The sequence below is a fragment of the Rhinolophus sinicus genome, chromosome 15 (genome assembly GCF_057876585.1).
Source record: "Rhinolophus sinicus isolate RSI-liver-muscle chromosome 15, RSI-T2T, whole genome shotgun sequence".
Classification (NCBI taxonomy): Eukaryota; Metazoa; Chordata; class Mammalia; order Chiroptera; family Rhinolophidae; genus Rhinolophus; species Rhinolophus sinicus.
The window spans coordinates 105,432,757-105,460,504 of record NC_142515.1 but is presented as its reverse complement, the minus strand read 5'-3'; the positions used below and the strand labels follow the sequence as shown (position 1 = coordinate 105,460,504).

The 27,748-nt window shown below is 47.7% G+C and overlaps 1 protein-coding gene across 2 annotated transcripts in view; it reads right to left on the bottom strand.

Moving 5' to 3' along the window:
- Positions 1–27,748, bottom strand: part of SCARA5 (scavenger receptor class A member 5) — a 102,549-nt gene that overhangs the window by 17,227 nt on the left and 57,574 nt on the right. For both annotated transcript variants that reach the window (XM_074338363.2, XM_019733260.3), the window contains 4 exons: positions 21,506–22,180; positions 11,676–11,756; positions 9,345–9,443; positions 7,511–7,567 (listed from right to left, as the gene is read on the bottom strand). In XM_074338363.2, the coding sequence (XP_074194464.1) occupies positions 7,511–7,567; positions 9,345–9,443; positions 11,676–11,756; positions 21,506–22,180 (912 nt within the window). The remainder of the gene's footprint in view (positions 1–7,510; positions 7,568–9,344; positions 9,444–11,675; positions 11,757–21,505; positions 22,181–27,748) is intronic.

The window sequence follows — 27,748 nt, the reverse complement described above, 5'->3', positions numbered from 1 at the left end:
AATCTGCAGGGCCTTCAGCATGCTTTACCTCCCCTCCTAAGAGGAGAGAGTGCAGGCTCACGGGGATTAAGAGCAATCCCTGAGTTTGTTTGCATTGCATTCTACATAAACCGTGTAACCATTCCTGCTTTTAAAGTATGTCTCAACTTAAGACTTTCTTTGTCCAAAACCCACATCAAAGACTAAAACATTTCGATTCTTCAGTGGTGCCAAGGCGTTGTTTTTGCAGAGAATTCCTTACTCACCTTCGGTCTGAGGTTTGTTACTAAAGGAGTCGTCTTGCAGGGCAAATCCCAGAGATGATGGCATGTTTGCCAGGAAATTGGGAATGCCAGTCCTCGTGGGAGTTGCCTACAGGCCCCTCTTGGAAGGATGGGCACCGCAGCATCCATTAAACATGGGCAATGAAGGACACGGAGACATAGCATGGACAGGCTCCCTCGCTCCCTCACCATGAAAAAAATAGGTGCTTAGGGAACAGTCAAACTGGTTACCTCCACTCACAAGTGGGAAATGCCCTGCGAGACTACCAGTTAAAAAAGCAAATCTTCTCAAGTTCCACTTACACACTTGGCTGCTAATTCTTAACATAAACTCCAAACACTGGCATGTTTATTTTCTTCTAGTTACCCTTCAGTTTTGTCTTTCAGTTGGTTCCTGCTTTCACTTAGCATGTATTTAGAATACAAGCATTAGCGGTCCTGTTAATGACCTCTTAGCACTGCTAGAGCACCGAGTCCCCGAGTCCCTAAGGGGGCTTCCTTTCTCCTGCCTAAGCAGTTTTTCCTCCCCAGGGCCCATGCTGCAGCTCTCCTCTTTTCCCGTTTATAAGACATGAATGTAACATGGCTCTCTAGCTCAGCTGTTGCTAACTCTCAGACACCTCTGCCACACACGTGTATTTTACCATCTGGCTTCTGACAGGAGCCAGGCCTTTGGTTTCTCCATCCCCTCTCGAGTCTATGTGAAGCCATCACACCAAGGGCAACAGGGATTAATCAGAACAGAACCATTTTCTGCACATAGCAATGTAAAAGTTCTCTGGAAAGGGGTCACCAGGAAGCTTCCAGGAAGAGTTACTGGATTTGGTTTTGGGAGGCTTAAGATAGGCTCTTGGCGAACCGGAAAGTCTGGAAGGCCAGATCCCATTCTCTGCAAAGAACCAGGGAAGAGGAGATTGCGGCCTGGGGGAGGTTGAGGGACTGGCCTCCAGGTTGGGTCAGAGGGGCCTCGGATCTCTGGATTGCTACTCCACCCTGTGCTGTTCCCCAGAGCTCACGTCTCATCTTCTTCTCGGAACTGTGTTTCTGAAAAACAGGACTTTTTAAATGGGGAGCAGCTCAGACAAGAAAAGGAGTGGGAGCAACTGAGAAACAGGAACTTGGGCTATGGACCTCTCCATGGGGAGGAAGGGTCTGCCCACCCTGTGCCCAGCACTGGTTGTGGTATTGGGGGCTGTCAACAAGAGCCGAGGCTTCGTTACCCCTTGTTTCTGGCCCCAGTCTCCCTATAGTCAGTCACCTCCCACTGCTGTCATGTCACGTCCTGCGTCCAGTCCATCCTGACTTCCCAGTGCCCAGATGTCGAGCCTGAACTTTTGACCACTGATCCGCTCTCTGGCCTTATTTTTTGTTTCTTACATCCCAAACCTTTGCCACGTCAAACTATTTATGTGTATCAAACAATGTGCTGCTGTTTCGTGCATGGTTCTCTTTACAGGGAACACTTCACGTTCCACATCCACCTGGTGGAGACCACCTTTGCGTTTTAGTCAAAGACACATTACCAACTGCCCTCCATAACAGGAGGCAAGTTAGCCTCTGCGCATACATCTACCGTGGCCCTCACCACACTCTACGGTGATCGTGTGTCTTTCTCAACCGCTAAACTGTGAGCTCCTCACAGGTGAGGCCGGGCCTGACCCATTTTTGGTTCTCCAGTCCTCAACCAGTGCCTGGTACACAACAAATGCTCACTAAATGTTTGCCAAGTATGTGAATAAGCCAATATTCTGTTTCCTAAAATGTTTTTCTTCCTTCCACACATCTATCTTTCCTTTATGACGAAAGTGAGGGACGCCAGTTTCCCGCTTCCCTAGAATCCTGCCTCCCTCTCTCTCGTCTTGCTCCTTTCAAAGTCAGCTCCATGCCAGCCTGCTTTCTGACCCATGGTCTTCATGGCTTGGCTGTCCCTGCCCAGGTTTCATCGGATTCCTACCATCCCTTCATTTATCACGTCCTAGCTCTCATTTTTGTTTTTTTGTTTTTTGTTTTTTTTCCCCCTCTCTGGTGTCTCCAACTTTGCTTCAGCCAGGATTAGAAGGAGTGTTTGCCGCAGGACAATTTTTCTGGGTGAATTTTGTGTCCTTGTGTATTTTCAGTGTGACTAGATGTAAACTTAAGGGAGAAAAACACTTTTCTAGCTGCACACACACATCCTTTGGAGTTTGCATCTGCTGAGCGCTCACTGTATAAGGCTAGAGAGAAGGCATGAATGGCTGCACAAACTAAACAAATGTGTGAGTGACTCAACAATGTCAGATAGGTACCGGGGAGCTTCTGCTCAGGTTATCTCAGTGAGGCTGCTGTACTCAGTTCAAACAATCCCAAAGAGTGGGAAAACCAGCAAGATGGGAAGGGCTTTGCTGCCAGATTTTTGCTCTGGCCTGTCTCAGAGCCACAGAAGCAGCCGGTAAGGCAGCCAAGGCTTGGTGAAATGCGGAGCAAACTCTGAGACAGGGAAGAGTACCTTAAAAGAAAATGAGAATTGCTGAGGAGGGAATTAGCACCTTCACACTAAACCACTAAGAACACTAAGAACAGACAGAGTGGTCCAGGAGGATCCCAGGCTGTCAAAGGTCAGAAGAATAAAAGACGATCTGAGATGGTAGCGAAAGGAATCCAGGCCAGACAGACCGGATCTGTGTCCTGGTTCTGTCCCTTAGGAACTCTGGTGACTTATGGCAGATTTCCTTATCCTCTTCCTCCAGCTTTCCTCCTCTCTCTCCCATGCACACAAGCATGCCTCCTGAATATTACTGTGAGAAGTAAGTGAAATAATGTACACAGAAACTTCCCCCTGTAGTGCCAGGTACAAGTTTGTTGACAGTATTATGTGAGTGGTTAATTTTTCTTAGAGGTGTGGTTTACTTTGAAATCATGTTGTTGCTGGGGTATTAAAGTTGTATGAGGAATTAAGGATGTACGAATGGAGGACAATTAAGTTTGCAAACTTAATGGTCTGAACTTTTGTATGTGCGGTGAAGTGAGTAAAGAAATATAATTGGAAATAAAAGGTCCAGGGACTGTCTGTCGCTCTCCCTGCCTGAAAGAATGCTAACTTCCGGTGTTACGTCATCCTGAACAGATTCCTGGGGCCACTGCTTGCAGCCAACTGTAGGTGCAAGGAGCAGACGAAGGGAATTCATGGACTCCAAAGGATTCTCTTTGCACCCTTATTCTGAAACAGAAATATCTCAGCAGCTAGGGGGAAGAAAAAACAAAAACAACTGTCTAGAAGTCACCATCCTGATAATTTATTTTGAGCTTATACTGCACATTGGGGAGCCCACTGCCCCCTCCCCAATTTACTTCCCTAAATACTAAAAACATGCACAAGATGTTGAACGTTTTTCAAGTATTCTGAGATGCCACTGATAACTATCAACACACATTGGCTTAGAATTGACCGCTGGGTATTCTGCATATTTTTCTCCATGTGAAACCAAATTGAGGAAAACTTTTTAAACAATCTGAACTTATATCCTGCTTTAAATTCATGCTGTGGGGCTTAAACAAAACTGGATCCTTTACCCACCCCCTAGCTGCAAAAATACCATTTATTTTTCTTGCAAATGGACCATATAAGAGGGTAAAACAAACATCTTTCTATCTTGAGATGTGTGTATGGAACTTCCTCTTCTCCACCCCCGCCAAACTCCCAAAAACCAAACATGTAACAAAATAACTGATATCACCCTTGCCTGAAAAACAAAACAAAACAAAACAAAACAAAACAAAACAAAACAAAACAAAACAAAACAACAACAAAAAAACCCTTTACCTCTCATCAACTCATCAAGCAGAAATCAGATCTGGATTCTAGACTCAGTTTGGCCATGACCTAGCCCTGGGACTGTGGGAAGTCTCTCCAGCTCTCTGTGCCCCTGTTGAATGAACTGGTGAGGTGGGGTAGGCTTGGGAGTGGGAGAGGGGTTGATCTGAAACTCCACCCAACTTTAAAATCCTGTGACTCCAGACCAAAACATGGATAAACAATTACAAGATCTTGTAAAAAGTACTATAATGTTGACTTAAAACTTGGGGTACTGTGCAGTCTTCTCTATAGAATGCCTTCTTTGAAGGAGCCCCCAATCTCCCATTCTGACCTGAGGGGTATCTATCTGACGTGTCTCATCTACCCTTTCACGTAGTAACATCTCCACCTGCTGGAACTTGAGGTTTGTGCCGCTAAAGGTGGGAGGTGTTTGGTAGGGATTCCATGGACGGAGCACCAGCTGCGTTACCAGAGGGTCCCTCCTCCAATGTATTCCTTTTCGAAGGAAGGTAGCATTCTGGTGCGGAGACCTCCTTCTTCCTGTGCATTAGCTCTCACAGTGGGGTTGTCCTGGGCCCAGGGAATGACTAAGAACACCGCCCCACCCCTTGCCCACGGAAGCGGGCACTCAGCATGGGTCCCAATTTCTGCACTTTTCTGAAAGACGATCCTCGGCTTCCTCCTCAGAGCCTCAGTCCCAGGGATCCAGTTAATGCCTCTGGGACTGGAGTTCCTTGGAAACTTAACCAGGCGTCTGAACACAGCGTGGGTGTGACGTGGTCAGAGGCAAGCCAGGGAGTGGAGGCCGTGAGAAGGCACAGCTCTCAGCCCTGCATTGCTGCAATGCCCAGCCTCCCTCTCCCTTTCAGCCTAACACGCTTAAATCCGTACCTCCAGGTTATGGAATCGCTAGGGGTTTTAAGGAGCCCAACTCTACTCTTCAAGACCAGGGGCTGAAGTTCTCATTCCAGAATCAGAGAAGTCAGAGGCCTACGTCTTCGGTTCTGCCTCTGCCCTTGCCTTGGGAGAGTCAGCTCTCTACTCGGGGCCTCTGAAAACAGGAGACGGAGGCCAGGCCTCCGGTTTTGCTGTTCTACAATTCCTGCATGTCTCCTCTGTTTCTCCACATGCGTAGAAAACCTCCCTTTGATGGAGCTATCTCTGCTGAGCCACCTTAGTTCTTCAGTCCATCGCCAGTGGTGACATCTTTGGATCTTGTCAGGGGGCAGGAAGGAGAAGCTTCGAGCTTTGTGCAAGGGCTGTTGTCTGACCTCTGGGCTCCACTGAGGGTGTAGCCTCCTCAGGGCAGGAAAAAATGCCAGCAGTCCCTGAGGAAGGGCTGTCCAGAGCTTACATCAGCTTCTTCCGGTCGTCAATAGTCTCCAGGGCCAAGTGGATTAGATGCCTTTCCCCCAAGCTCCCCACCCATGCCTGGGAGAGCTCCACACCACTGTGGCTTAGCTCCCACCTTGCATACTGTGCCCCCAGCCTCAGAACTCAATCCAAGTGCAGAATCCAGCCGGCTGGGCCCAAACAGGCAAGTGAAACAGTGATGAAAGCATCCTTGGGATTAATGGTGACTGATGACCACCACCTCTCCCCAGGCTCAGCTTGCACAGACCTCCCCTCTCCTCTCACATTGACTGAAGAACAGTTGCCAAAGAGTTCCTGACAAGCACCCCTCTGGTACGTGGGCGGTGTTTCTGATCTCCCTCTAAAGGTCATCTTTCCACAGCGCCTCCCTTCCTGCCACCCCATCAGGAACTGTTTACTTCACACAGCTAAATGCCACAGTCCTTCTCGGCTACCTTGGCAGCATGCCATCAGAGCGCAATCAACAAAGAGAGCAGGAGAAGGCAGCAACCCAAAGACAAAGTATGGTGCCCAGCCCAATTCATAAATGTGACTCGGATATGTCACAGATGTCCTAGATCCTATCCAGACTCCCTTTCTTTGCCATCAAAACTTTCCTTTTGGCTCCTGCAGGGTCCAACAGATCTCCTCATCTAGCTGGGACACTCCTAGTTTAGTCTTTGGCTGCCCTTGAAAGGGACTCTGGAGAATGCTAGAAAGACTGTAAAGCATATACATATTGCTTTGTGGATCACAGCATCTCAGGTGAGGTGGGCATGTGGAGTCCAGAGGAAGCATAGGTATACCTTGTCCTCAGGTACGTCCATCACTTTAGGGTGAGAAAATGCTCTTATGTACATTCTCCCAGTTTGATCTTTAATCACTGCCCCTGGAAAGGGCAAGGCTAAGGAAAGGGAAGGCAAGTTACAGTTTCAGGAGACCCCAGAGTGACCCTACTCAGGAGTGAGGTCTCCTTCAGGTCCGGCATGACTGGGATAAAAGTGTCATTTTAAGGACCCACTGAAACCAAAGAAGATCAGCCCTAGGGAAACCCTCGATCTGGGTCCAAAGTATGAATCTGCCAAGCTCCAGGTCCCTGAGTGTCTACAGCAGAACCTGGAGGAAGGTGCTCTTCCCCAGGCCAGTCTCCGTAAGAGAGCCAAGACCAGAGCACAGATACCCTGGAAGACGATAATCTGTTTATGCCTCACACAGGGTGGCAGCATTTCAGAACCCAGCACATACTAGATGCTGGTATACTTTCGGCAACTTGGTTAGGAGATGCTATTCACTTAGATCTGGCTAAGAGATTCATTCTTTTCTGGCAATTTCCCCAAGGTTCTACATGTAGCCCTTTGGGGCAGGGGGACAAGAAACCCTAGAAAAGAGTGTTAACTAACGACACTGGCTTTCCCATCTTAGGAAGGATGCCTGTCAGAAAGATATCCCTTCCTAGACTTGGTGGTCTGCCAGATACTGTGATCTCTCCCTTCTCTGCTCAGTTAGAGGCAGAGGAGGAAGACCAAAGGCATTCTGCTTTGCCTCTACACCTTTCCCCATGTAGGTACCCGGGGAAGGTCAGTAACTGAATTTTAGCAAGCATCTCCGATGAATTTAGGAAGTAGGTCTGAATTGATGTATTACATAGAATAATAACAACGAACACTTACGGAGTCCTAACCACAGTCCAGGCAACTGTAATAAGCACTTTATGTGTATTAACTCATTTAATGCTCACAATGATCCTTCTTATCCCCATTCTATAGATGAGAAAACTGAGGCACAGAGATGCTACAGCTAGCTTTGTGAGGCAGCTGGAAGGGAGCACAGGCAGTTTGCCTTCAGATCCTTCTACACAACCCCCTGGGCTGAGACCATGTCTGGAAATGTAGTCTGTGCCCCTGGAGTAAGACTACATCTCTTGTTGGACCAGCAGAGCCCTGAAGCAGGTAAGAGGCTCCTTTGACACTAAAGCCTTGGCCCACGGATCCAGCTTCTGGACCCCCACACCTGTGAGGCTACTTGGGCAACAGAGCTACACCTATGCTGACACAGCTCAGTCTCCCACAGAATCCAGTGACCCCCAACAGAAGTTTCTTACTGGCATCTCCTGCTCTGTCTCCTTTCTCTCCTTTCTCTCCTTTCGGGCCTCGGTCACCTGAAACAGAGGAGAAAAACTGGCATTAGAAATGGAAATAAATTCTAATGCTCAACAAAGTTTTATCTGCAGGAGACTTATTAACCCAAGACCAGAGAGAACCTCAAGCAGGAACTTGCAGCAGTGGAGGGCACAGCAGGAAAGAGAAGAGCTTGAGCAGTTATGCTGCCTGTTCTGGTCACCCCGGGAAGGAGGATGGGCCCCGCTGAGAGGTTTCTTCCCCTCCCCTCCTCATTAATGCCTAGACAGCAGACCTGCACAGACTAAAGGACTACATGGTATTCAGCAGGAAGGAGACAAAGCAAAGGTATTCCTATTAAATAGTCAAGGTTTTAGAAGTTCACATTCACGTTTGCTCTAATAAGCACACGGATAGAAAAGGAGTCAGGGTCTTCAGTTACATAGGGAGAGACGCAGGTTATATGTCAGGCAGATTTACCAGCGGCGGAGGCTATAAAACATAAGGGAGAGTTCCCAGGGAATTGTGGAATTTCCTTTGAAGGATGTGGTTAAAAGAACTCTTTTCCCAGTTAGCATCTCACTCTACAAGGAAGTAGTAGGTCCTGACACCACTAAAGTAGGCATTCAGATGACTAGGGAATTCTATTCCAAGTACCTCCAGGAAGATATCTGCAAATGAAAAGCCCATGGCATATTGTCTGGTGAAAAAAAGCAAGCCAGCAAGTTCCAGGGGAGGACGCCAAGCGCGATCCAAGTTTCGGAAAAAACAAAGGCAACCATACTACCTGTAAATATGAGTGTGCTGAGAAAAAGATCTGGCAGGATATGCTCCAAACTGTTTACAGTAATTCTTCTAAAGAGTAAGAGCTTAAGGGACAGAAGAGGAGAGGGCTCACTTTTTGCTTTACATTTTCTACACTCCTATGTTGTTAAAGTTTTTCAACAAGCATGTGCTGCGTTTGTCATCTGTTTTAAAATCAGTTTTTAAACATGTGGCTCATCAAAGGAAGAAAAACTTCAGCTTGTTTCATCACCAACCAGAAAGTAGAATAAAATTCCCAGGGATGCAAGGTTAAGAGACCATCCTGGACATGAGGTAAGAAGGATTAATAATAGGTTTTTCTTAGATTTGATTTTAACAAGTGTGAAGGCCATGCCTGGAGAAAGAGCGTCGGATTTCCTCAGCTTCTTCTGCAATGATGAGAGGAGGTTGAGCTGCCCTTGAAATGCACGCGGAAAGATGGGGACTGACTATAAAATGGGCTCCCTTAAAAAACAAGGGGACTATCAATAGGAAAGAAAAACAAATCAGAAGAAACACTCTTGGCAATGTAAAGCTGAGAACTGATTAAAGTTTGAACTATTTGGGGAATTAAAAGAATATGAGGCACTGTGAGGCTCTGGCCGTCCTGGGAGGCGGTGGCTCTCCTGGGTCTGCAGCCTCTGTATTTCTCCCGCAGGCCCACTCTCCTGGCTTGGCTTCCTCTGAGCTGCACCCAGTGGGAACACTGATTCCTCCTTGAGCTTCTGCAGCACTTTAGAGTTTAGAAAGTGTTTTCACACCTGTACATCCCGTTTAATCCTCCCGACAGCCCTGTGAAATATGGTATCATGGGGATTGCTAGTTTTGGGATAAAGACACCGATGGTGAACGATGAGATGAAGTGGCTTGCTCAAGGTCATTCAGCCACTTGCTCAAGGTCACTCAGCCAGTCAGTGGCATAGCCAGAATTTGAAGCCAGTCCACTGACTCCAATGCCCGTGCTGGTGCCCAGGGGCTGGCAGGGAGCCAGGGCGCCCTGAGATTTAGTATTACCTTTGAACCCACGCATGCCCATGGCTCCTATGGCTCCTGGCTTCCCATCATCACCCTTGGGGCCGGGCAGTCCTGGGGTTCCTCTCTCTCCTGGCAGACCTGGGGAGACAAGAGACAAATTGGGGAGCCTGAGACACAGAACTGGAAGGGCCCTTAGCGGTCATTGTCTGGCTCAGCAGTCGACCTCAACTGTACATCCTCCCATTACCTTCGTTTCCTGATTCTTCTCAGGTAATTTAAAGATGCTGCAAAAGCATCTTTAAGTGTCCCAAAAGTCAGCACAAACCTTTCCCATCAGCACCTTTTATCTAGTTAGGCTGGGTCCCTCCCCACCAAAGATCCAATTGTATTGTGAGTGATGGTGGTGGTGTCAACCCCATTTGGGAGATGTCCCTTTACCTCTAGCTGTACTGGAGATTTAGATTTGGCAAACATTTTGGGGGAGCATTTTCTATGTGTCAGGCACTGTTCTGGATGCTTTATCTAAAAGTATCTAATTTAATTTTCACACTAAACTGAGGTATTATTTCACCTGTGTTACAAATGAGAAAACTGAGGCCCAAAGATTAAGTAACCTGTCACACAGCAGAGGGTGTTGGAGGCAGGATCTGAGCCCTGGTCTTTCTGAACTAAGACCATGGTCAGTCAGCTTCATCTCACGCTGATGGAAAGGGCTTACTGGAACTTAGGGTGGGAGGAAGATGAACTAGCTCCCCATCCTATTTAAGGAAAAAAACAAAAACAAAAAAGGTCCCTTCCTTGTGGTAAACACAGGAAAGTCTAGAAATGGGGATCATAGGCTGAGGAGGAGAGAGGAAGTCAGTAAATGGGATGGATGGCCGACTACCAGGGCTCCTGAAAATGAGACCCCACAGCCATGGCTATATCACCAGGGAGAGCCAGAATCAACAAATGCTTTCACCCGGGCCTGGGCCCCCAGGGGCCTGACCTAAGCCCACAGTTATCTCTGCAGAACAGAGCAGCCTTAATTAACTGATTGTTCTTTCCTGCTTTGACTGTTATTTGGTTTTCTTTGGGCTTTTTCTGGGACATGGAAAAACTGTCTCTCACTAGTTAGTCTTCGAGAGGATGGGTAGCCCCAAGAGGGTGGCAGGACCTCAGAGAAGAGCTTAATTTTTTTTCCCCTCCCTAACACAATGTTTGCAGAGTCCAAGAGCCCTTTTGCTGCAGAACTATGGATCTAGTGTAGGAAGTGCCCAGGGCACATCCTATAATTTACTAAGGCACAAAAAGGGGTTTCACGGCACTGAGAACCCTTGGGCATCCTCAATTTTGAATTTAGGGAGCTCCCCTGAGAGGGGGAAGCAAGGAGTGGAGGCTAGGCTGCGGGCTCTCCCTCTGCCAGCCTCCGCTTCCTGTCCTGTTCGCAACCTCCTCAGAGATTTAGGAAGGAGATGATTTGGAGGTATGATTCCTAATATAAGTAAGTAGACAGCTTTTCCCTGATAAACTTCTCTTTTTCTTACATTAATCAGAAGACTCTGTACTCGCTTAGAAAAATGTTGTTCACAGTAGAGGCTCAGGAACGGACAGACTGGGATGCAAAGTGTGATAAAGTAACGGAACAGGAATTTCCCCAGGCAATGAGTGGAAGAATATACAGCAGTTCCTAGAATAATGTTTCATTCAGCGCCGTTTCATTATAACATTGAGATACCATGGGAGCTTAATGCTTGTTTGTATCAATTAGCCTATGATCCAATTGGTTTTTGTTTTACATTGTTTTGCTTAAAGTCACAGAACCTATTGACGACATTAAGTGAGGGCTCTTTCCAGAAGCCCAAAAAGTACCCTCCCACCAGCCACTGGATCTTCAGGGCTGTCACTAGCGCGTGTAGCAGGATGGGGAAGTTAGGAGAGGGGAAGGTGTGTATTGACCTGTGCGGGTGCAACAGGAGGTGGGGGCATCAAGTGCCTGGTGATTCAGGAAACACTAAGGGATGGGGGTGCACAGCCTAATTGGAGGGTTGGTCCAGATGGCAGGACACCCTCAATTCCTTCTGAAGGCCCTGGTCACATGGACCCTGACTCCTGGGGTGGAAAGTGGCTTAAGGGAGCAGTGAGCCTCTCACACACCCCTTTCCTTCAAATCCTAGTACTTTCTATGGAAAAGCATTTGCTCCACCCTATTGTTACACCAACAACCTATCAGTCTCTGAACAGAACAGCGCATTTGAGGCTGCTATGACTGGGTATTCTTCCAGGGAACCCCACCTCTGATACCAATGAGAAAGCAGAGGGTCGGGGATGGATGGGGAGCCCCTCCCCTTCTTGGTGGGCCCAGGTCCCTCCCAGGACTCTCCCCATTACCTCGAAGTCCAGGCAATCCAGGGATTCCAGGCTCGCCTTCCTTCCCTTCGTCACCCTGATCACCTTTGGGGCCAGGTGGTCCTGAAAGGATTATAAACAGCACCCAGGTTAGAAGGTGGCTTTCTGGAGCAGGCCGCCTGCAGAGGAAACACAAACTCCCTTCTAGAGAGAGGAAGGGTCAGCATGATGCTTTAGAAGCAGCCAGGGCTCCACCTTGCCTAGTCTTGTGGGTATGTGGTAGGGGAATCAGGGAAAGCTTTCTAGAAGAAGTAATATCCAAAGGGAAATCTCAAGGCAGGATAGAAGGTGACTAAGCAAAGGGAGGAGTAAGAGTGTGTGATGAACTGAATGTTTGTGTGTCCCCTAAATGCATATGTTGAAGTTCTGCCCCCCCCCACCCCCCACCAGTGTGATGGTATTTGGAGGTGGGGACTTTGGGAGGTAATTAGGGTTAAAGTCATAAGGGTGGAGCTCTCCTGATGGGATAAGTGCCCTTGTAAGAAGAGACACCAGAGATTTCTCTCCCTCCCTCCCTTTCTCTCGCTGGTGAGCATGTCTTCTCTGCCACATGAGGACACAGCAAGAAGGCAGCTGTCTGCAAACCAGAAAGAGGGCTCTCACCAGAACCTAATCATGCCAGCAGCCTGATCTCAGACTTCCAGCCTCTGGAACTCTGAGAAGGAAATAAGCCACCCAGTCTGTGGTATGTTGTTAAAGCAGCCTGAACAGACTAAGACAGAGTGACAGTGGGCAGAGTGAACAGCCCCTATAAGAGCTTAAAGAAAGACATATGTGAGCCATAATGGCAGAAGCTGAGGGAACATAATGGGATGAGAATGGTGAGAAAGTGGAGGGTCCTGAAAGTCCAGTCTAAGTGCTGGACTTGACCCTGAGGGCCCAGACCCCATAGGAGGGGACTGAGAGAAGAGCGTGATCAGATTTGCACACAAGGAAGATCACACAGGCTGCGGTGTTGGAAAATGGATCAGAACAGCGGGGAAAGCAGAGAAGAAAGGCCAAGGAGGAGGCTGCACCCCAGGTGAGAGGTGCTGGAGCCCTGAATTAGGGATGTGGTGGTCGGGAGGGATGTGAGCAGCTGGTTGGAAGTAGGAGAGACAGACCTTGTCTAAATGTAGGTGAAGGCAGAGGAGGCAGCCAGGATCGTGTTCAGATTTCTGGCTGAAGCACCTGAATGAAAGAAGGGGTTTCTAAGTGCTCCTGAGTGGGGTTTCCTTCCAGGGTGAGACTCCAGCACGGCAGGAATTCTAGAGGTCTGTGATTGGATTCAGTCCCTGCAACAACACTGGGTATTGAAGTTACTCATCTGAAGCCACACAACCAGCCAGCAAGTGAAGGGGCTAGGGTTCCAACTCCAGGCTGTCTGGTCCTCGGTCACTCTGCGTCACTCATCACCCTAGACATCTTGCCATTCCCAGAATGCAAACCAAACCTTCTCCCCACTGCAGCCTGCTGTTCCCAGGCGGTGAGCTGCGGAGTCAGTCTGCTATAGCTACCTGCTCCCCACCACCTGAGGACGTTCATTACCACCTTATTGGCCAAACATTCTCTGATCCATCATTCTGGCTGGAAGTGGGCATGGCGTGTTTGAACATATGTACTTAGTGCCATTTGACATTTAACTCACACCGCCTTGTCCTGTAGTCATAGGTGTACATGTTCTCTCTTTCCTAACAACATTGCCAGCTCCCTGAGACGGGGCTACATCCTTGTCATCCTTATTCCAGCTGTGAAGATCCAGACTCTAAGCTCTCCACTCTTGCTGCTTCGTGAGAGAAAAAGAGAACCAAGGAAAATGCCAAACTGTACTGCACTATTGAAGAGTGTTCCCCCAAAACTCGTGTCTACCCAGAATCTCAGAATATAACCTTATTTGGAAATAGAATCTTTGCAGATGTAATTAGTTAACATAAGGTCATTCTTGAGTAGAGCGGGCCCTAACCCAATGACTGGTGTCATTATAAGAAAAGGAAGTGGGCCGGGCTGGTGGCTCAGGTGGTTGGGGCACCATGTTCCTAACGCCGAGGTCGCCGCCAACTGCCTCAGCCGGGGGGAGCGCAGGGCTCATAATACCTGCATGGGCCAGGGAGCTGTGTCCTACACACTAGACTGAGAAACAATGGCTTGAACCGGAAGGGGAGGGGGAGGTGGAAAAAGGGGGGTAAAAAAAAGAAGAGGAAGCACAGATAGACACATGAGGGGAATCCCATGTGGTGATGGAGGCAGATATTGGAGTGATGTGTCTACAAGCCAAGGAATGCCAAGGATGCTGGCAACATCAAAAGTTTGGAAGAGGCCAAGAAGCATCCTCGAGCTTTCAGAGGGAGTATGGACCCCTTGATTTCAGACCTACAGCCTCCAGAACTGTGAGAGAATAAATTTCTGTTGTTTTAAGCCACCAACTTTGTGGTACTTTGTTATGGCAGCCCTAGGAAACCAAAACATGTATACTCACAGCATAGCAGTAATGTTTTGCACAGTAAATATTTGATGAATGAATGAGTATATGAGATCAGTGTGTGTTAATACACACAAAACAACCAGGAGGCCAAGATCAAGATGTACTGATACATGACAAAAGTTGGCACTGTCCCCAGGCCCACATCAAAGTTGACAGCTGTTTAATAATTCAATGGCACATGCACAGAGAAAAAGTAATCAACAATTTAAAAATGCAAAGTTACACAAATCATTTAAGGAGGACTGGCAGGTTTTGAAGCCATCTTCCTGTTTTCTATGAAAAAAAGCAAAGGCAGACTGGCCATATTGATCCCAGTTTTCAGGTGACAAGGTTGAGACACAGAGCCTGTTTGGAACACACCTAAGATTATACAGCAAAGGAAAGACAGAGTGAAGAAGCACATCGTCCCCCAACTCCCATGCCAGCAATCTCCCGGCCAGGGCGAGGCTGCAGAAAGGGAACCAAGAGAGGTGCCTGTATCTCTGCATTCCATGAGCTGCCACTGTGTTGGACCTTCCGTCCCCAGTATCCCCCACCCCTTTTCATGCTCCTCTGCCCCCTCCATGTCTCCCCATGGGGAACAAAGCTCTCCAGGAATTGAGCAAGTTAAGCATACCATGAACCACACACTCCAATTTGTCTTATTTGCTCTGATTCCGGTGTGACTCAATGTATGGATCTTCCCAAGAGTAATTCTTGCAAGGGGAGGATGATACCCAGCGGAATGGCCCTGATAGTGGGGCATCAGGATGGCAGCTATCGTTTGGAGAGTGGGGGTTGAATATGGATATGGAGCATCTTGAGTTCAGGTCCTGGTTCTATAAAATCTAAGTAAAAATTCCTTCCTCGGGCATTTGTAGTGAGGAGTAAGTGGATTAAATGCCATCTGGATATAAAGGGGCTTGGTAACCTCTGAGTAGCAAGGCCATCCTTGACCACCTATCTGTACCTCACTTTTCATAATGCTTCATTGGAACAATTCCTGGATGACTGTGTATGGGGATTCTAAGCTGCACCTGAAGTCTTCCTGCCAAGCTTGGTCTGAAAAACATCCTACGCGTGGACATTGTTTAAGGACACAAATAAGGTGTTAGGGGGCCGCCTTCACTAGAGGTTAACTGGGAAAAAGTTGGGGTGAGCAGTAAAGGTGGGTGCTAATTTCCAAGCCTTAGTCGTGTCCTCAAGAGGTACTGCCCTGCCCGACTCAGAGGAACATACAGTGTGGCCGTTCTGAGTCTCGTGGAGCCAGGCTGCCGGGAACGCTGAGGACCAAGCTTTTCTTCAAATCATTGCTGCCTGTGGGTAATGCACTCCTGGGATCTGACTTTTTGTCATTCTCGCAGGAATCCAGGCTAAAAACCTCAAGCTTGCTCTGTGTGACTCCTCCCTTTCCTCTGCCCTCCCCACCGTTACTCTGCAAGGTGCTTGTCATTGAGGCGATTCTTGTGTCATGTCTCTACCTCCTTCCTCACTGCCACCAAGCTCATTAAGTATCCGCTCCCAGCCTGTTTAGAGACCTCTTTATCTCGTCTTTGTCTTCAATGCACTGTGAGCATTGCTGTGGATTAATCCTATTCAGCATCAAATGAACTCAGAGCCCCGTTCAGGACAATGTGCCATGGCGCCCTCTGCTGGAGACCCCTGCAGGTCATTCCCAAATGATCCCTTCTGCAAACGTAGCAGTCGGATGCTTCTGGACACCAACTAACTCTCTTCCACATCAGCAGAAACACTCTTCTCGTGGTGTCCCCAAATCCTTTCCTTTCTAAGCGCCCTGTCCCTCTTAGCCCTGGAGCTCACCTTCATGCACATCCTTCTGATCTCTTAGGGCACCGGGACAGAGCCCCCCAAATCATGGGAAAGAACCATCATTGTTCACAAACTCCCCATGGAGGACACCCCTGAGCCTGGTCAAGCCATCCTGTGCCCACTCGTGGGGCACTATCACTCACCTTGAACTGTGGACCCCAAGGAGAACAGGCCTCTCTATAGGTCTGGAGCCCCCCTCTCTGCGGCTCTGAGCCTCACACAACACCTGTCACACATAGAGATTCAAAGAATGACTTCTAGGCAGTCATAGAAGCCGTTATGGTGTCAGTGGTACCCAGATCAACTTTTTAACTTAGCTTTGTACACTGTCACTTTCTTATCTTTTCTACCACTGGACTAGGCCAGAGTATAGAGGTGGGCCGGGATTAGGAGAGCAGGGTCTATTTCTTCTCAATCATGAAAACAGCCCCAGAACCCCCTCCACTGTGCTTCTGGTCTGGTGTGCCAGCTTCTCCTTCCTACCCACCTCCTAGAGGGGGAACGGGGAGTGGGACCTCTGTACCCGGGGTCCCCTCTCAAAGCCTGTCCCCCAGTCTAGCCCACTCCACCATGCTGCTCCCAGGGCAGTTCTGCCCTGGCCCAGACTGCCCATGAGCTGCTCCAGCTGGAAGCATCTTCAGAACAGAACAAAGGATATGTGACCCAGCATTTGGGAGAAATACCAGGATTCTTCTGGGAACCAGCCCACAGGGAGGGAAAAGCAATCCGTTCTCTCTTCCCAGATCCTGGAACTAGTGATGGGGTGGGGGACGCATGTGTGCTGGAATCTAGACAGTGACCTGCCAAGAACAAATTCTCTTGATAGCTGATGAAGTGGGCCTGAGGCCAGCAAAACAGTGACCAAAATCGTAATGTAAACACCACTCCCAGAATCATGCTTATCCCTGGGTGGCTGACAGAGGTGGAGTCCCTGAATTAATTACTCTAGTAATTACTTTTTCCTGATGTCACGGAGGCACTGGACTCTATTACCTTTACCCGTGTGCAAGCTCTCTCACGTCCCTCATTCCAGCATCCTCTCCACTACCCTGAGCCTGTACACAGGGCAGGGACCGTCAGCCCCATTTCACTGCTGAGGAAACTGGGGCCCAGAGGGCGGTCCTGGCCTTCCAGGTCAGCTTTCCTCTGAGCCTCAAGGGCAAACAGGGGGGTGGGCAAGGCTGGGTGCAATTGCTAATTTCCACAGCATGCTCTCTCCTTCCTTCCCAGCAGAATCAGATGTGGAAAGTGAAATGACAGAGTGCCATACATCCCACCCAGGGAGCCACTGCCCAGCTCATGGTTACCAATCTCTGGTTGAGGAGAAACACTATTAACATGTTGCTCTCATTAGAGATGCTCCATACCTCCATCATATCCCTGTTCACTAGAGGCCAAAGTCCCAACGTTTGAGCCTGGAATCCAAGACTCCACAACATGACACCAGCCCTTTATAAACGTCTGTTGAACTGGAATCTCTAATCTACTAGATGGCATTTTTTCTCAAAAATGTAGCCCACAGATAAATTGGCTTTGCCAACTTGTTTTCATGAATTGAGAGATGTGCTTTCTAGTCCCAGCTGGGCCACTGCCTGGAGATCGGACTTGGCCAAATCTCTGAGCCTCAGGGTCCTCAACTACAAAACGAGAGGCATGGACAAGATGATTTCAGAGATCTATTATCGCTCTAATGTTCTGTGAGTCTATAAACGACCATCTAGCAGACACTCGGAATATGGCTGGAGAGTTCTGCCTTCAGGCCTTTGCTCACACCTTCCCCCCTCCAGACATGCCTCTCCTCTCTGGATACCTTTCTCCCTCCTTGTATTCCTCCCCTCTCTGGTTACCTTTCCCCTCCGGGTATGCCTCCTCTCTCTGATCATCTAAGTTTTCTGCTGCTTTCAAAGCCACAGACAGATTTCAACAGACCTGATTGAAAACCCAAATCAGAAAACAGAAAGCACTGCTGGGAATGTACACAAAAGACAAACTGGAGACAAAATTCATAGAAAACTATAACAAAGCCAGAGAATGAAAACCATTCGGAGTCAAGCTCAAGAATAACATAAATAAGCTCATATTTGAAAAATATACATAGCTGAGTATTTGTGGATTCGGAGCCAAGAAAGGGCAAAGTGTGTGTGTGTGTGTGTGTGTGTGTGTGTGTGTGTGTAAAGACTAAGAGAGGAACTGGACAATGCTAGGGCAGAAAGGTCACTCTAGACAGCAGTACATAAATGTATGAATGCTATCTGGTAAAACATTCCTTATCCAAAAGCCAGGGTAGAGAGTTTTATCTCATTCAAGTTGAATGGTAGTTACATTTCGATATGCCAAACAGAACTCTCTTTACTCATGCCAGTTGGCAACCATGAGAGAGAGAGGTGGGAAAGGGAGGTACTAGATGCAGTGGTGATCCTGGGAACTAGAGGGGCAGAGTGGTAGTCACTTCTGAAGAGCCAGCAGCTCATCAAGAATGCAGAGCTTGAAGACTGGAAGGCAGGCCTGAGATGAAACTTTCAGTTCAAGGCAATTGAGTGTGAAAGAAAGACTACTTAGAGGATTCCACTGGAAGAACCTTGACAAATGAATGGCCCAGAGCAGTTTCAGTTCGAGCCAAGGAGGGTGGACTTGGAAATTAAAGACCCAGGATGTGAAATGTTCAGTGAGGCCCAGGATGAGGTACCAGGAGGAAACATGGTGATGTTTGTTGACCAGAAGAGGAAGGAAGTGGGGAGAGCCTGGGAGAGACTACCCCCAAATACAGGAATGGAGTCCAAGGGACTATGGACCCTACTCTCTTCATTGTTCATAGCTGGTGTCTCTTCACTTGGAAAGCAGGATGGTCAGCGATAAGAACATGGCTTTTGAGCCAGAAAGACTCACTTTTCAGACCTTGACTTTGCCACTTGTCAATTGCATAAGAAACAGTGGAAAAGTTATTCAAGTTTCTTATCTATAAAATGGGGACACTAATACATTTTTGCAGGATGTAAGAATTAGTGGTCTTCAATGTCTTAGACAATTAATTTAGAGAATTAATGAGAATTTGGAGAATTAATGTTGACAAAATATCTGGCTCATAGTAGGTCATGATTTGGTAGAGCTGCTACTATTACTAAATAATGGGCAGAGCTGCTATGGGCAGGGGAGGTCAAGGAAAAGAGAAGATGGGAAAAGCTAAGATCCCAGTGGTGTAGACTTGAAAGAAGAAATTCTGCCTCCAGCCCTCCTTTGACTTCTGAGAGGTAAAAATCCAAAATGACCCAGGACAAGAAAACCAATTTTTTCTGATTGTCCATGTTCAGGATTTAACGATTGTTCCACAAATATTCATTGAGTTCCAGTTACACGTATTGCATTGTTAGGTGCCGGGGAACACAGGGGTGAACAGATGGGGGTGGACTGTGGTGTAGCAGGATGAGCACTGGGCATTGGGCTGAAAGTCCTGGCTTGATCACTGAATTGTACACTTCAATGGGTGACTCTTACAGCATATAAATTATGCCTTATTAAAGCTGCTGAAAACAAAAGTCCTGAGTCAGATCATTACCAGCTGTGTAGCCTTGAGTAAATCAGCTATTTCCTTCTGGAGCCTCAATTGTTTTTCTGCAAGAATCCTACCCCGCCCTCAACAATGAAACCTGCCTTCCACCAACCTCCCAGCTGGTCATGAGGACCCACTGTAAAACAAAATAATGTACGTGAAATTACTCTGTGAACTGGAAAGAACTATGCAAACGGGAGGCTTCATCACTACTACTTTCCACTCTGATCAACGTAGATGCTCAGAGGAGGGAGACTTGAGTGAGCTAGAGAGGCCAGCAGGGTTCTTGGAGGAAGTGAGTTGGAGTGAGAACTGAAGGATTATTGGGATTTGGATGAGGAGGAGGAAGAGGAAGAAGGAGGAACTGCAGTAAGAGGCACAGCTGGAGTAAAGCTATGACAGCAGGAAGGCAGGCTATGTCTCTGGGGCAGTGACAAGTCATGTCCCATTGGACTGGATGCTTTATACAGGACAAGGGGTGCAAGCTGGCAGTCTCTGGACCATATATGGTCCCCAGATGTGTTTTATTTGGCGCACAGTGTTAAACAATTAAAAATTTCTAGAACATTCCACATTTCTAGTTTCTCTTGAAAAATGGGAAGACCTTGTCAATTGCAAGCCTGGCCAAAATGGGCGGGATCTGCCATAGCCCCTACTACTCCCCCAACGCCATGGTCACTGTACTCACTGACATTGTTCCACTGGTCCCTGCAGACAGTTCTGTTTGCAACCCCTGGATTAGGGAAACAGAGGGGAAGGCAGGCTGGGGCCAGGTATATGATGCAAAGCACACCAGCTCTGGGATCAGTAACGCCTGGGTCCAAATCCTGGCTCCATCATCTCCTAGCCTGTGAGCAGCTTCCTGAATCTCAATGCACTTGTTGTTTTACAACACAATACACGAGATACCCCGGGCACCGCACCTGACATAGGTGGTGTTCAAAATGGTACTATTACTGTCTGCTGTTACACTAAGGAGTTTTTACTGAATCTGGCCGAATTTGGGAGCCATGGTGGGTTCTGATGGGAGGTGATGTGGGAAAAGTACAGAAGTGGGAAAAGTGATGTGCAGGGTGGACAACAACAGGAAGGCATGGGGGGCGGGGAAGGGACTAGACAGAAGCAAGACAGAGAAGTTGGTTCTAAAGGCTCTAATGTTCAAGGGCCCCAAGCAAGAGTACAAATGGAGGCCTGCCCATTTTTTGCCATTATGTTTAAAAGCTATAAATTAAGCCAACAAATTGTTAAATAAAATATGTCTATCTACCTGGATGAATATACCCTGTTTCCCCAAAAATAAGACCTAGCAGGACAATCAACTCTAAGGTGTATTTTGGAGCAAAAATTAACATAAGACTTGGTCTTATATTATATAAGCCCCGGTATTATTATATTATATTATATTATATTATATTATATTATATTATATTATACTCGGTCTTATATTAAAATAGGACTGGGTCTTATATTAATTTTTGCTCCAAAAGACACATTAGAGCTGATTGGCTAGGTCGTATTTTTGGGGAAACACGGTGGCTTCATAACAGCCTGGAAGGCCAGGTTGAAATTCCAGCTCCTTATAGCTCTACCCATCAGAACACCATGACACCAGACGAGTGCCTCCCTGTTCCCAGCGTGAGCCTGCCGCCTGACCCCTGCTGTTCTCCCCAGCTCCAAACCCTTGGAGGCCCCAGCTGGCACACCCCAGCTGACTACCCAGTCCCCCATTAGCCACCCTTGGCCCTTGTCATGCCTAGGGGTGTGGACACAGAGTGTAGTCTCTTGGGTGCGAGTTCACAGGCACATGTGCAGGCCTGGAAATGGGTATAGGCAGAAAATTCCCGGGTCCTATCAGGGAAGACTTAATCAAGGAGATACGGGCTCCCAATGTCAAGTCAGCATGGGGAGGTAAAGGGCGTCCTGGGCCCTTGGGGAGGGTGCACAGGGAGAGGGCCTGAGCAGAAGGGGCCCAGGCAGGCACGGCGGGCTCCATACCTTTGGCGAGGGAGATGTTCCTCAGAGCGATGGAGTGCTCCCAGTCCTTGAGGCGCAGGTCCTCTGTGATGGTGTTAAGCATGGCCAGCTCCTGCTTGAGCTGCAGCTCCATGCCCACGTGCATCAGGCGCATGCGCCGTGTGTCCTCACTGGCGTTATTCACCAGCCCCTGCAGGTCCAGCAGCCGCGTGCTGTGGAGGGCCACGTCGTAGGACAGGCTGTAGTTGAGGCCACGCAGGGCACCGCCCACGTCGGCCAACTCCTCGCCCAGGACGACCACCCTGCGCGCCAGCCCGTCGAGCAGGCCTGCATGGCGCCCCAGCAGCAGCTGGCTGCGGTTGCTCTCCACCTGCAGCTGGTAGAGCTCCAGCTGCGCTGCGTCGCTCTGCTGGCCTGTGCGGTCCCGCAGCAGGGCCACCGCCTGCTCGGTCTGCGCCGCCTGCGCCTGCAGCCCCCACAGCGCGCCCTCCAGCCGCTGCACCGCGCCAGCCAGTGCCAGCAGTGAGTCCGACTGGTTCTGCAGGGCATCCTGCACCTTCCACACCTGCTCGGTCAGGTCTGCCTGCAACGGAGCCTGCAGCAGCCTTAGCTGCAGGTCCCGGAAGCTCTCGTTCAGCCGGTTCACATTGCGAGTCAACGCCTTCAGATCATCTGGGGAGCTCCGGGGCCTGGACACTGCAGAGGAGGAGGGGGAGAGATGAGCGCCACTGGGGAGGTCCCTGGGTCCCAAGAGGCCGGCCTAGCCAAAGTGTGGCTTGCAGTAGGTGCTCAATAAACCATAGATGAAGGGAAAGCAGAGGTGGCTGTGTTTGAGTGCCTTAATGGATCCGAAGCGCTGGGATAAGCCAACGGTCCTCAAAATTGTCTGCCCATTAGAATGACCTGGCCAGGTGTACCACCAGCAGAAATTATGATTGAATTGGTCTGGGTGTGACCTGGGCATTTTGGGAATTTTTAGAAGAGCCAGAAATACTTCCAAGATGCAGGCTAGTTTGGGAACCACTGTACTTCTCTAATGATGTATGAGGTTGATTCATATGAAATGTTCACTTATGTGTGTTGAAATGGTCAGATATCCACAGTTTCATGTGGCTCAGCCTACCATACTGTGTGTGGTTATCCTCTCAAGTCCAAGAGGCAGGTACCATTATTGTCCCCTTTCATGGTTAGTTTAGAGCTGTTAAAGTGTGGCCCAGGATAACCCAGCAAGTAAGTCGTGGAGCCAGAGGGCTCATTTGCTCCAGAACCTGGGTGCTTCCCCACAAGTCCACTCCAGAACTGCCTGAAGGAACCATGCCTGCAGCAGACGCAGCCCAGCTCTAAGCAACACTGTCTATTTCCTGGCCTTCTGAGTTCTGAGACCCTTTCCCTCATGCTCACCTGCTGCGAGGAGGGCCCCCCTGGATGGGCGCACACACTTTCATATTGCTATCCTCCCTCCTCTTGCTCCTCCAACCCTTCTTCTGGATCCCCTATTTCCCTCTGCAGGCAAACAACCCATCTCAGTGACTTTCCCGCCTTTCCTCTTGGGGAGGTTCCTTTCCTTGGTAATATGCAGCTATTTCACAAGCAAAGGGGAGATGTGCATCTTAAGCATTAGAATCTGGCATTGAGTGTCTCCTGGAAGCTCGTGGGTTGCACCGACTCAGGTACACTGGGGCTGGAATGCTTAGGGACCCTTGCTGTCTGCTTTCTGTGTGCTGTCCACAGCTATCTCCCTCTCTGCTCCGCACACTAGAGAAATGGCAACCGTAGTGGGGGTGAGGCAGACTGGGAGGTGAGACAGATGTGGCGTAGAGGGAATTCTGTCTTGGAAATCTTGGAATGGATAGAGACAGGCAATCCGATACACAGTTTGTTCAAACAGTTGAGAAAATTCAGATAGAACCGCTCTCTTCCAGAACCTCAAGTTGGGAAGAGGGAAGATTGGTTGTGAGGGTGTTTGTGGCACATGAAGACCAGCTGCCTCAATCCTTCAGCAATGCTTCTGGAACTACAAGCATTTATGGTGGCCCCTCTGGAGGAGATAAATCATTTCAGATTAGATTCAGAGGCTCATTGTGCTAGATGGGGCCTTGGAGCCCCACCTCAACTTCTCCCTCCCCCAGCACTTTATTCTCCAAGAAAATCACACTGCCAAGTGGTCACCCAGCCTCTGATTATACCCATCTCTCCACCTTTAGTTAGTTCTTACTCTGCATTCTGTTCAGTCTGGAAATTTGCCTCCCTGTAGTTTGTCTCCAGTGAGCCTGCCCTCTGGGGACATGGAGAGCAAATGCAATTTTTTTCCACAAGACAGCTCCTCGGAATTTCAAAGACAACTATCATGTCTTTGTTACGTAATAACATTTCTGGTTTAAAATCTTCAGCTCCTACATCTGTTCTCTCATGACTAGGCTCCCCGCCTCCATCCATCCTGGCTGCCCTCTTCTGCACATACGCCTTAAATCTAGATGTGGTTTTCCAAGGAGTGGACAGACTGGGCAAAGTATGGGAGAAGGTTCAGTTCTTTCATTCTGGGCATGAAACTTCTACTAATGTGGCCCAAACTGGGCCCTGTTTAGCTTCATTTGGGCTTTTCAGACTTTTGCCATTGGGTTGGCATCTATGCAGTCTTTGGTGAAAATTTTCCCCAATTTACAGATGAAGAGACTGAGGCCAGGGGAGTGTAAGTGATCTGCCCAGAGACATGCTTCCTGACTCCTGCCTGGTCTAGCACTTCACTCCACTCCTCCACCATTTTGGAAAGTTAACTAAAGAGTTGTCACTACAAGAAAAGGTTCTGGGGAAATAGATCCATGACCCAATTACAACCCCTGTAACCACAGGAACTGTCTGCTTAAGAAATCTTCATAAGCCAGGATTTGATTTTAAAGCCAGTGTGTTTGTCCAGTATTTGACTTAAATTGGTTGATAAGTCCTAGAGACAGGGCAGTTGGAAAACAGAAAGTCCGATATGGTAGTGTCACTCTCTGCTCACGATGTCCCTGGAGTTCAAAGAGATACTGCAGCTTATCAGAAATAATGAGGACACTCTGAATTTTGTCAATTCTCATTTTAAAATTGGGATCGTGAGCGACTAAGAGAAAACAGTGCAACCAACTTGATTTAAGTCACAAGACTGACGTAAGGCTCCATTTGCCCAGGCCTGCCAGAGGTGACATCATGAAGAGGCAATTTCCCTACTCCCACTCTCTTCCAGTTCCCACCAGTCCCTCCTTTCCTCTTCAGGTGGTCCTCAGACCTGACTGGTGCCCTGTGACTTTGGGGGCCCCTGGCCTTGCCTATCGGCCCCTTCCTCTCAGAACCTACCAGCTCTAGGACCCTACCTCTCTGTCCAGGAAACTGAACTGAAACATGCCCATTGGGTGATGGCTGACAATCAGCGACCCCTCCCCAGAAAGTTCATTTGGGTCTTTTATTATCGTTCATTCCACAACCAATGTAAATATGAATCCAAATAAAAGAAAAAAAATCTTCCACAATCCCACAACCTCCAACAAAGCACACTGGTTTTCTTCTTGTTTTCATTTTCTAGCTCCATCCATATGCATTACCCCATCTTTAAAATTTGATTTCTGGTTTTTGTTTTTTAACCTAATATGATTATTTCGTAAACATTTTCCCATCCTCTTCTCTGTCATTTACAATTATGATTTTGATGGCCACATGAGTCCATCTAGAGGATGTGTTGTAATTTATCCATTCTCTTACTGTTGAATTTTTTTTTTTCAGTCATGGAAAAGAAATACAGAAAGGTCTCTCCTTCTTTTGAAATCTTTCCTAACAATAAATTCCCAGAAGTTGGATTAGTAGATCAAAAGGTATAGACATTTTTATGACTCAAAAATTCCAGCCAAATCACTTCCCAAAAAGTTCTACTTACATGATAGAAGTTACATGTACATTACAGATTTTGAAATGTGCCAGTTTCGGTGAAACCTCAGTGCACTGAGTATTAAATTTTCATATTGTTAATTTCACAGATATAAAATGGTTATTTTTTGTTAGCATATTTGCATTTGGGAAGTGGCCTTTTCAAGGCAATGCATTAGCTCAAAGGAATGATACAGACATTTCAGTTACCCAGGTTAATCAGAACAGAAATTATTTGGAGGGGTAATACTCTTTGGGCATCAAATCACGCTGTAAAAGCCCACAGCAGCCTCCCTTTTCTGGGATCATTTACCCACCCCAGAAATGAATTAGCTCCTTCCAACAGTCACAGTGTGTTCTCAGCCCACACCACCACCACCACCCACCCTCTTCCCCCATTTAATTCCTTCCAGATGTTTGCTGTTCTCAACAAGGAACAATTCTTTTTTGAGTGTGACTCTCTTAATTCATGTTTATGCAAACAGCTCATTTATCTCTCTGCCTGGTGTATTTACTTTTAATGTGCTTTAATTATTCTTCAACTTTTATACTTTCACAAAGGGGAAAATAAATCATAGACTAACAATACTAACTGGCATTTCCTAAGTCCTTCCTATGTGCCAGGCACTGTCCTAAGTGCTTTCCGTATTAATACACTTAATCCCATAACAACCCTATGAGGTAAGTATTATTCTTATTATCCTGATATTCCAAATGAGGAAACTGAGGCACACAGAGGGTAAGTCATTCACAAGGACACACAGCCAGTAGGTGGAGGAGACGGACTCGGCCTGGCTGGTTTGGTTCTGGAGCTCCGGGTACTTAACCACTTTGGGATACTGCTGAAAGGGTGGAAGGCACAGAACAAACTTTTTAGGAGATACACAAATATGGGATGCACTATAAAGGTAGTAAGTTCCTCATCATAAACTTAGGCTGGAGTCAGACTGCTTGGCAGGAATAATGTAGAGACTCAAATGTAGATTCTGGTTCAGTATTAATTGCGGACTACTAATTAACGTGTTAATGTACGATTTGCAATAATATATGAGTAATGCGTTAATGTTGGCCTCAGGCTACCCCCTGGGCTAGGTGGCTTGCACATACAAATCTCCTGCAGCCTTTTCATCTATATGGCATTGCCTTCCCACTTACACCTCGGTCCCAAGTTGGCTCCGTGTTCCATAACTGACCTCAACGTTCATGAAAAATATAATTGCGTGCTGGTTAAGTCAGGGTGCTCCAGAGGTGACTGAACAGAGCGGCTGTTTTTCCCAAACATGGGGCATGATGACAATGCCAGCACCGGTCAGGAGGAAGAAAGCTAAGCTTTCTGTTTGATGTCTAGTGAAACCCTTTATCTTTGTATGCACGTTCCTGTCTATTGCCTCACTTAATTTTCAACAAAACTAATGTTGGGAGGTAGGCAGGGCAAGTACATATTCATAATCTCATTTAAGGATGAAAAAAGGAGGCTCAGAGAAGTCAAGAGATTGCTGGAAGTACAAAATAAGGGTCAATTGGGGTCATCTGTCCCTTAATCCAGTACTCAGTCCTCTAACCCTGCTGCTGGATTATTGTCAGTCACATGCTGAACTCCAAAATCTATATGGGGAAGCAGGGCAGAAAATGACATGTCTTAAGCACCTACTGTATGCCAGACTCAGTCCTGGTCTCTTACTAGAAGTTGCTTCGTTGACTCTTCCTAACAACCGTGTGAAGTAGGGATTATTACATCCATTTTTAGATAAAGCAGCTCAAGTCGTTGGTAGAGCACGAGAACAGGCTCTGGCACATCAGTGAGCACAAACCTGGAGGATACATGCAGTACATGCTGACTGCTGGCCTCCTGACAGCCACAATATCCATATTCAGACAGTCTGGCACAACCTCAGAGGATAAAAACCCCACCACTATGTTTATCCCTCTCCCCAGAGGTGTGGCTCTATCCTCTGTGTTCCTGGCACAAGCGTTCTCTTTGGTGGTCCAAGCAGACAGAGTCTCTGATAATTCACTGTTGATTACTGTGAAAATGGGATCCAAGAGGAATTACAAATCAAAAGTCTCCTATTGCGGAGACTGTCCCCAGGATTCCCATTTCAGAGGCTAGAGTTTCTGAAACCATTACTGGCAATGTCAGGAAACCCAGCATTTCGATGGCGTGCATAAACCTGATAAGGAAGAGACTAATTCTTTGTGACTTTGCAAGTGGAATTAGGGACTTGTTATTTGGACTAACATAAGGCTCAATGCAAAATTCTGAACCCTGGTAGGTGGTCAATAAATAGTTGTTAAGTGAACACGTGAGTGATTGAAAGTGAAGAACATTATGAGGCACAGAAGTGCCCGCATCTCTTCTTAGAAACA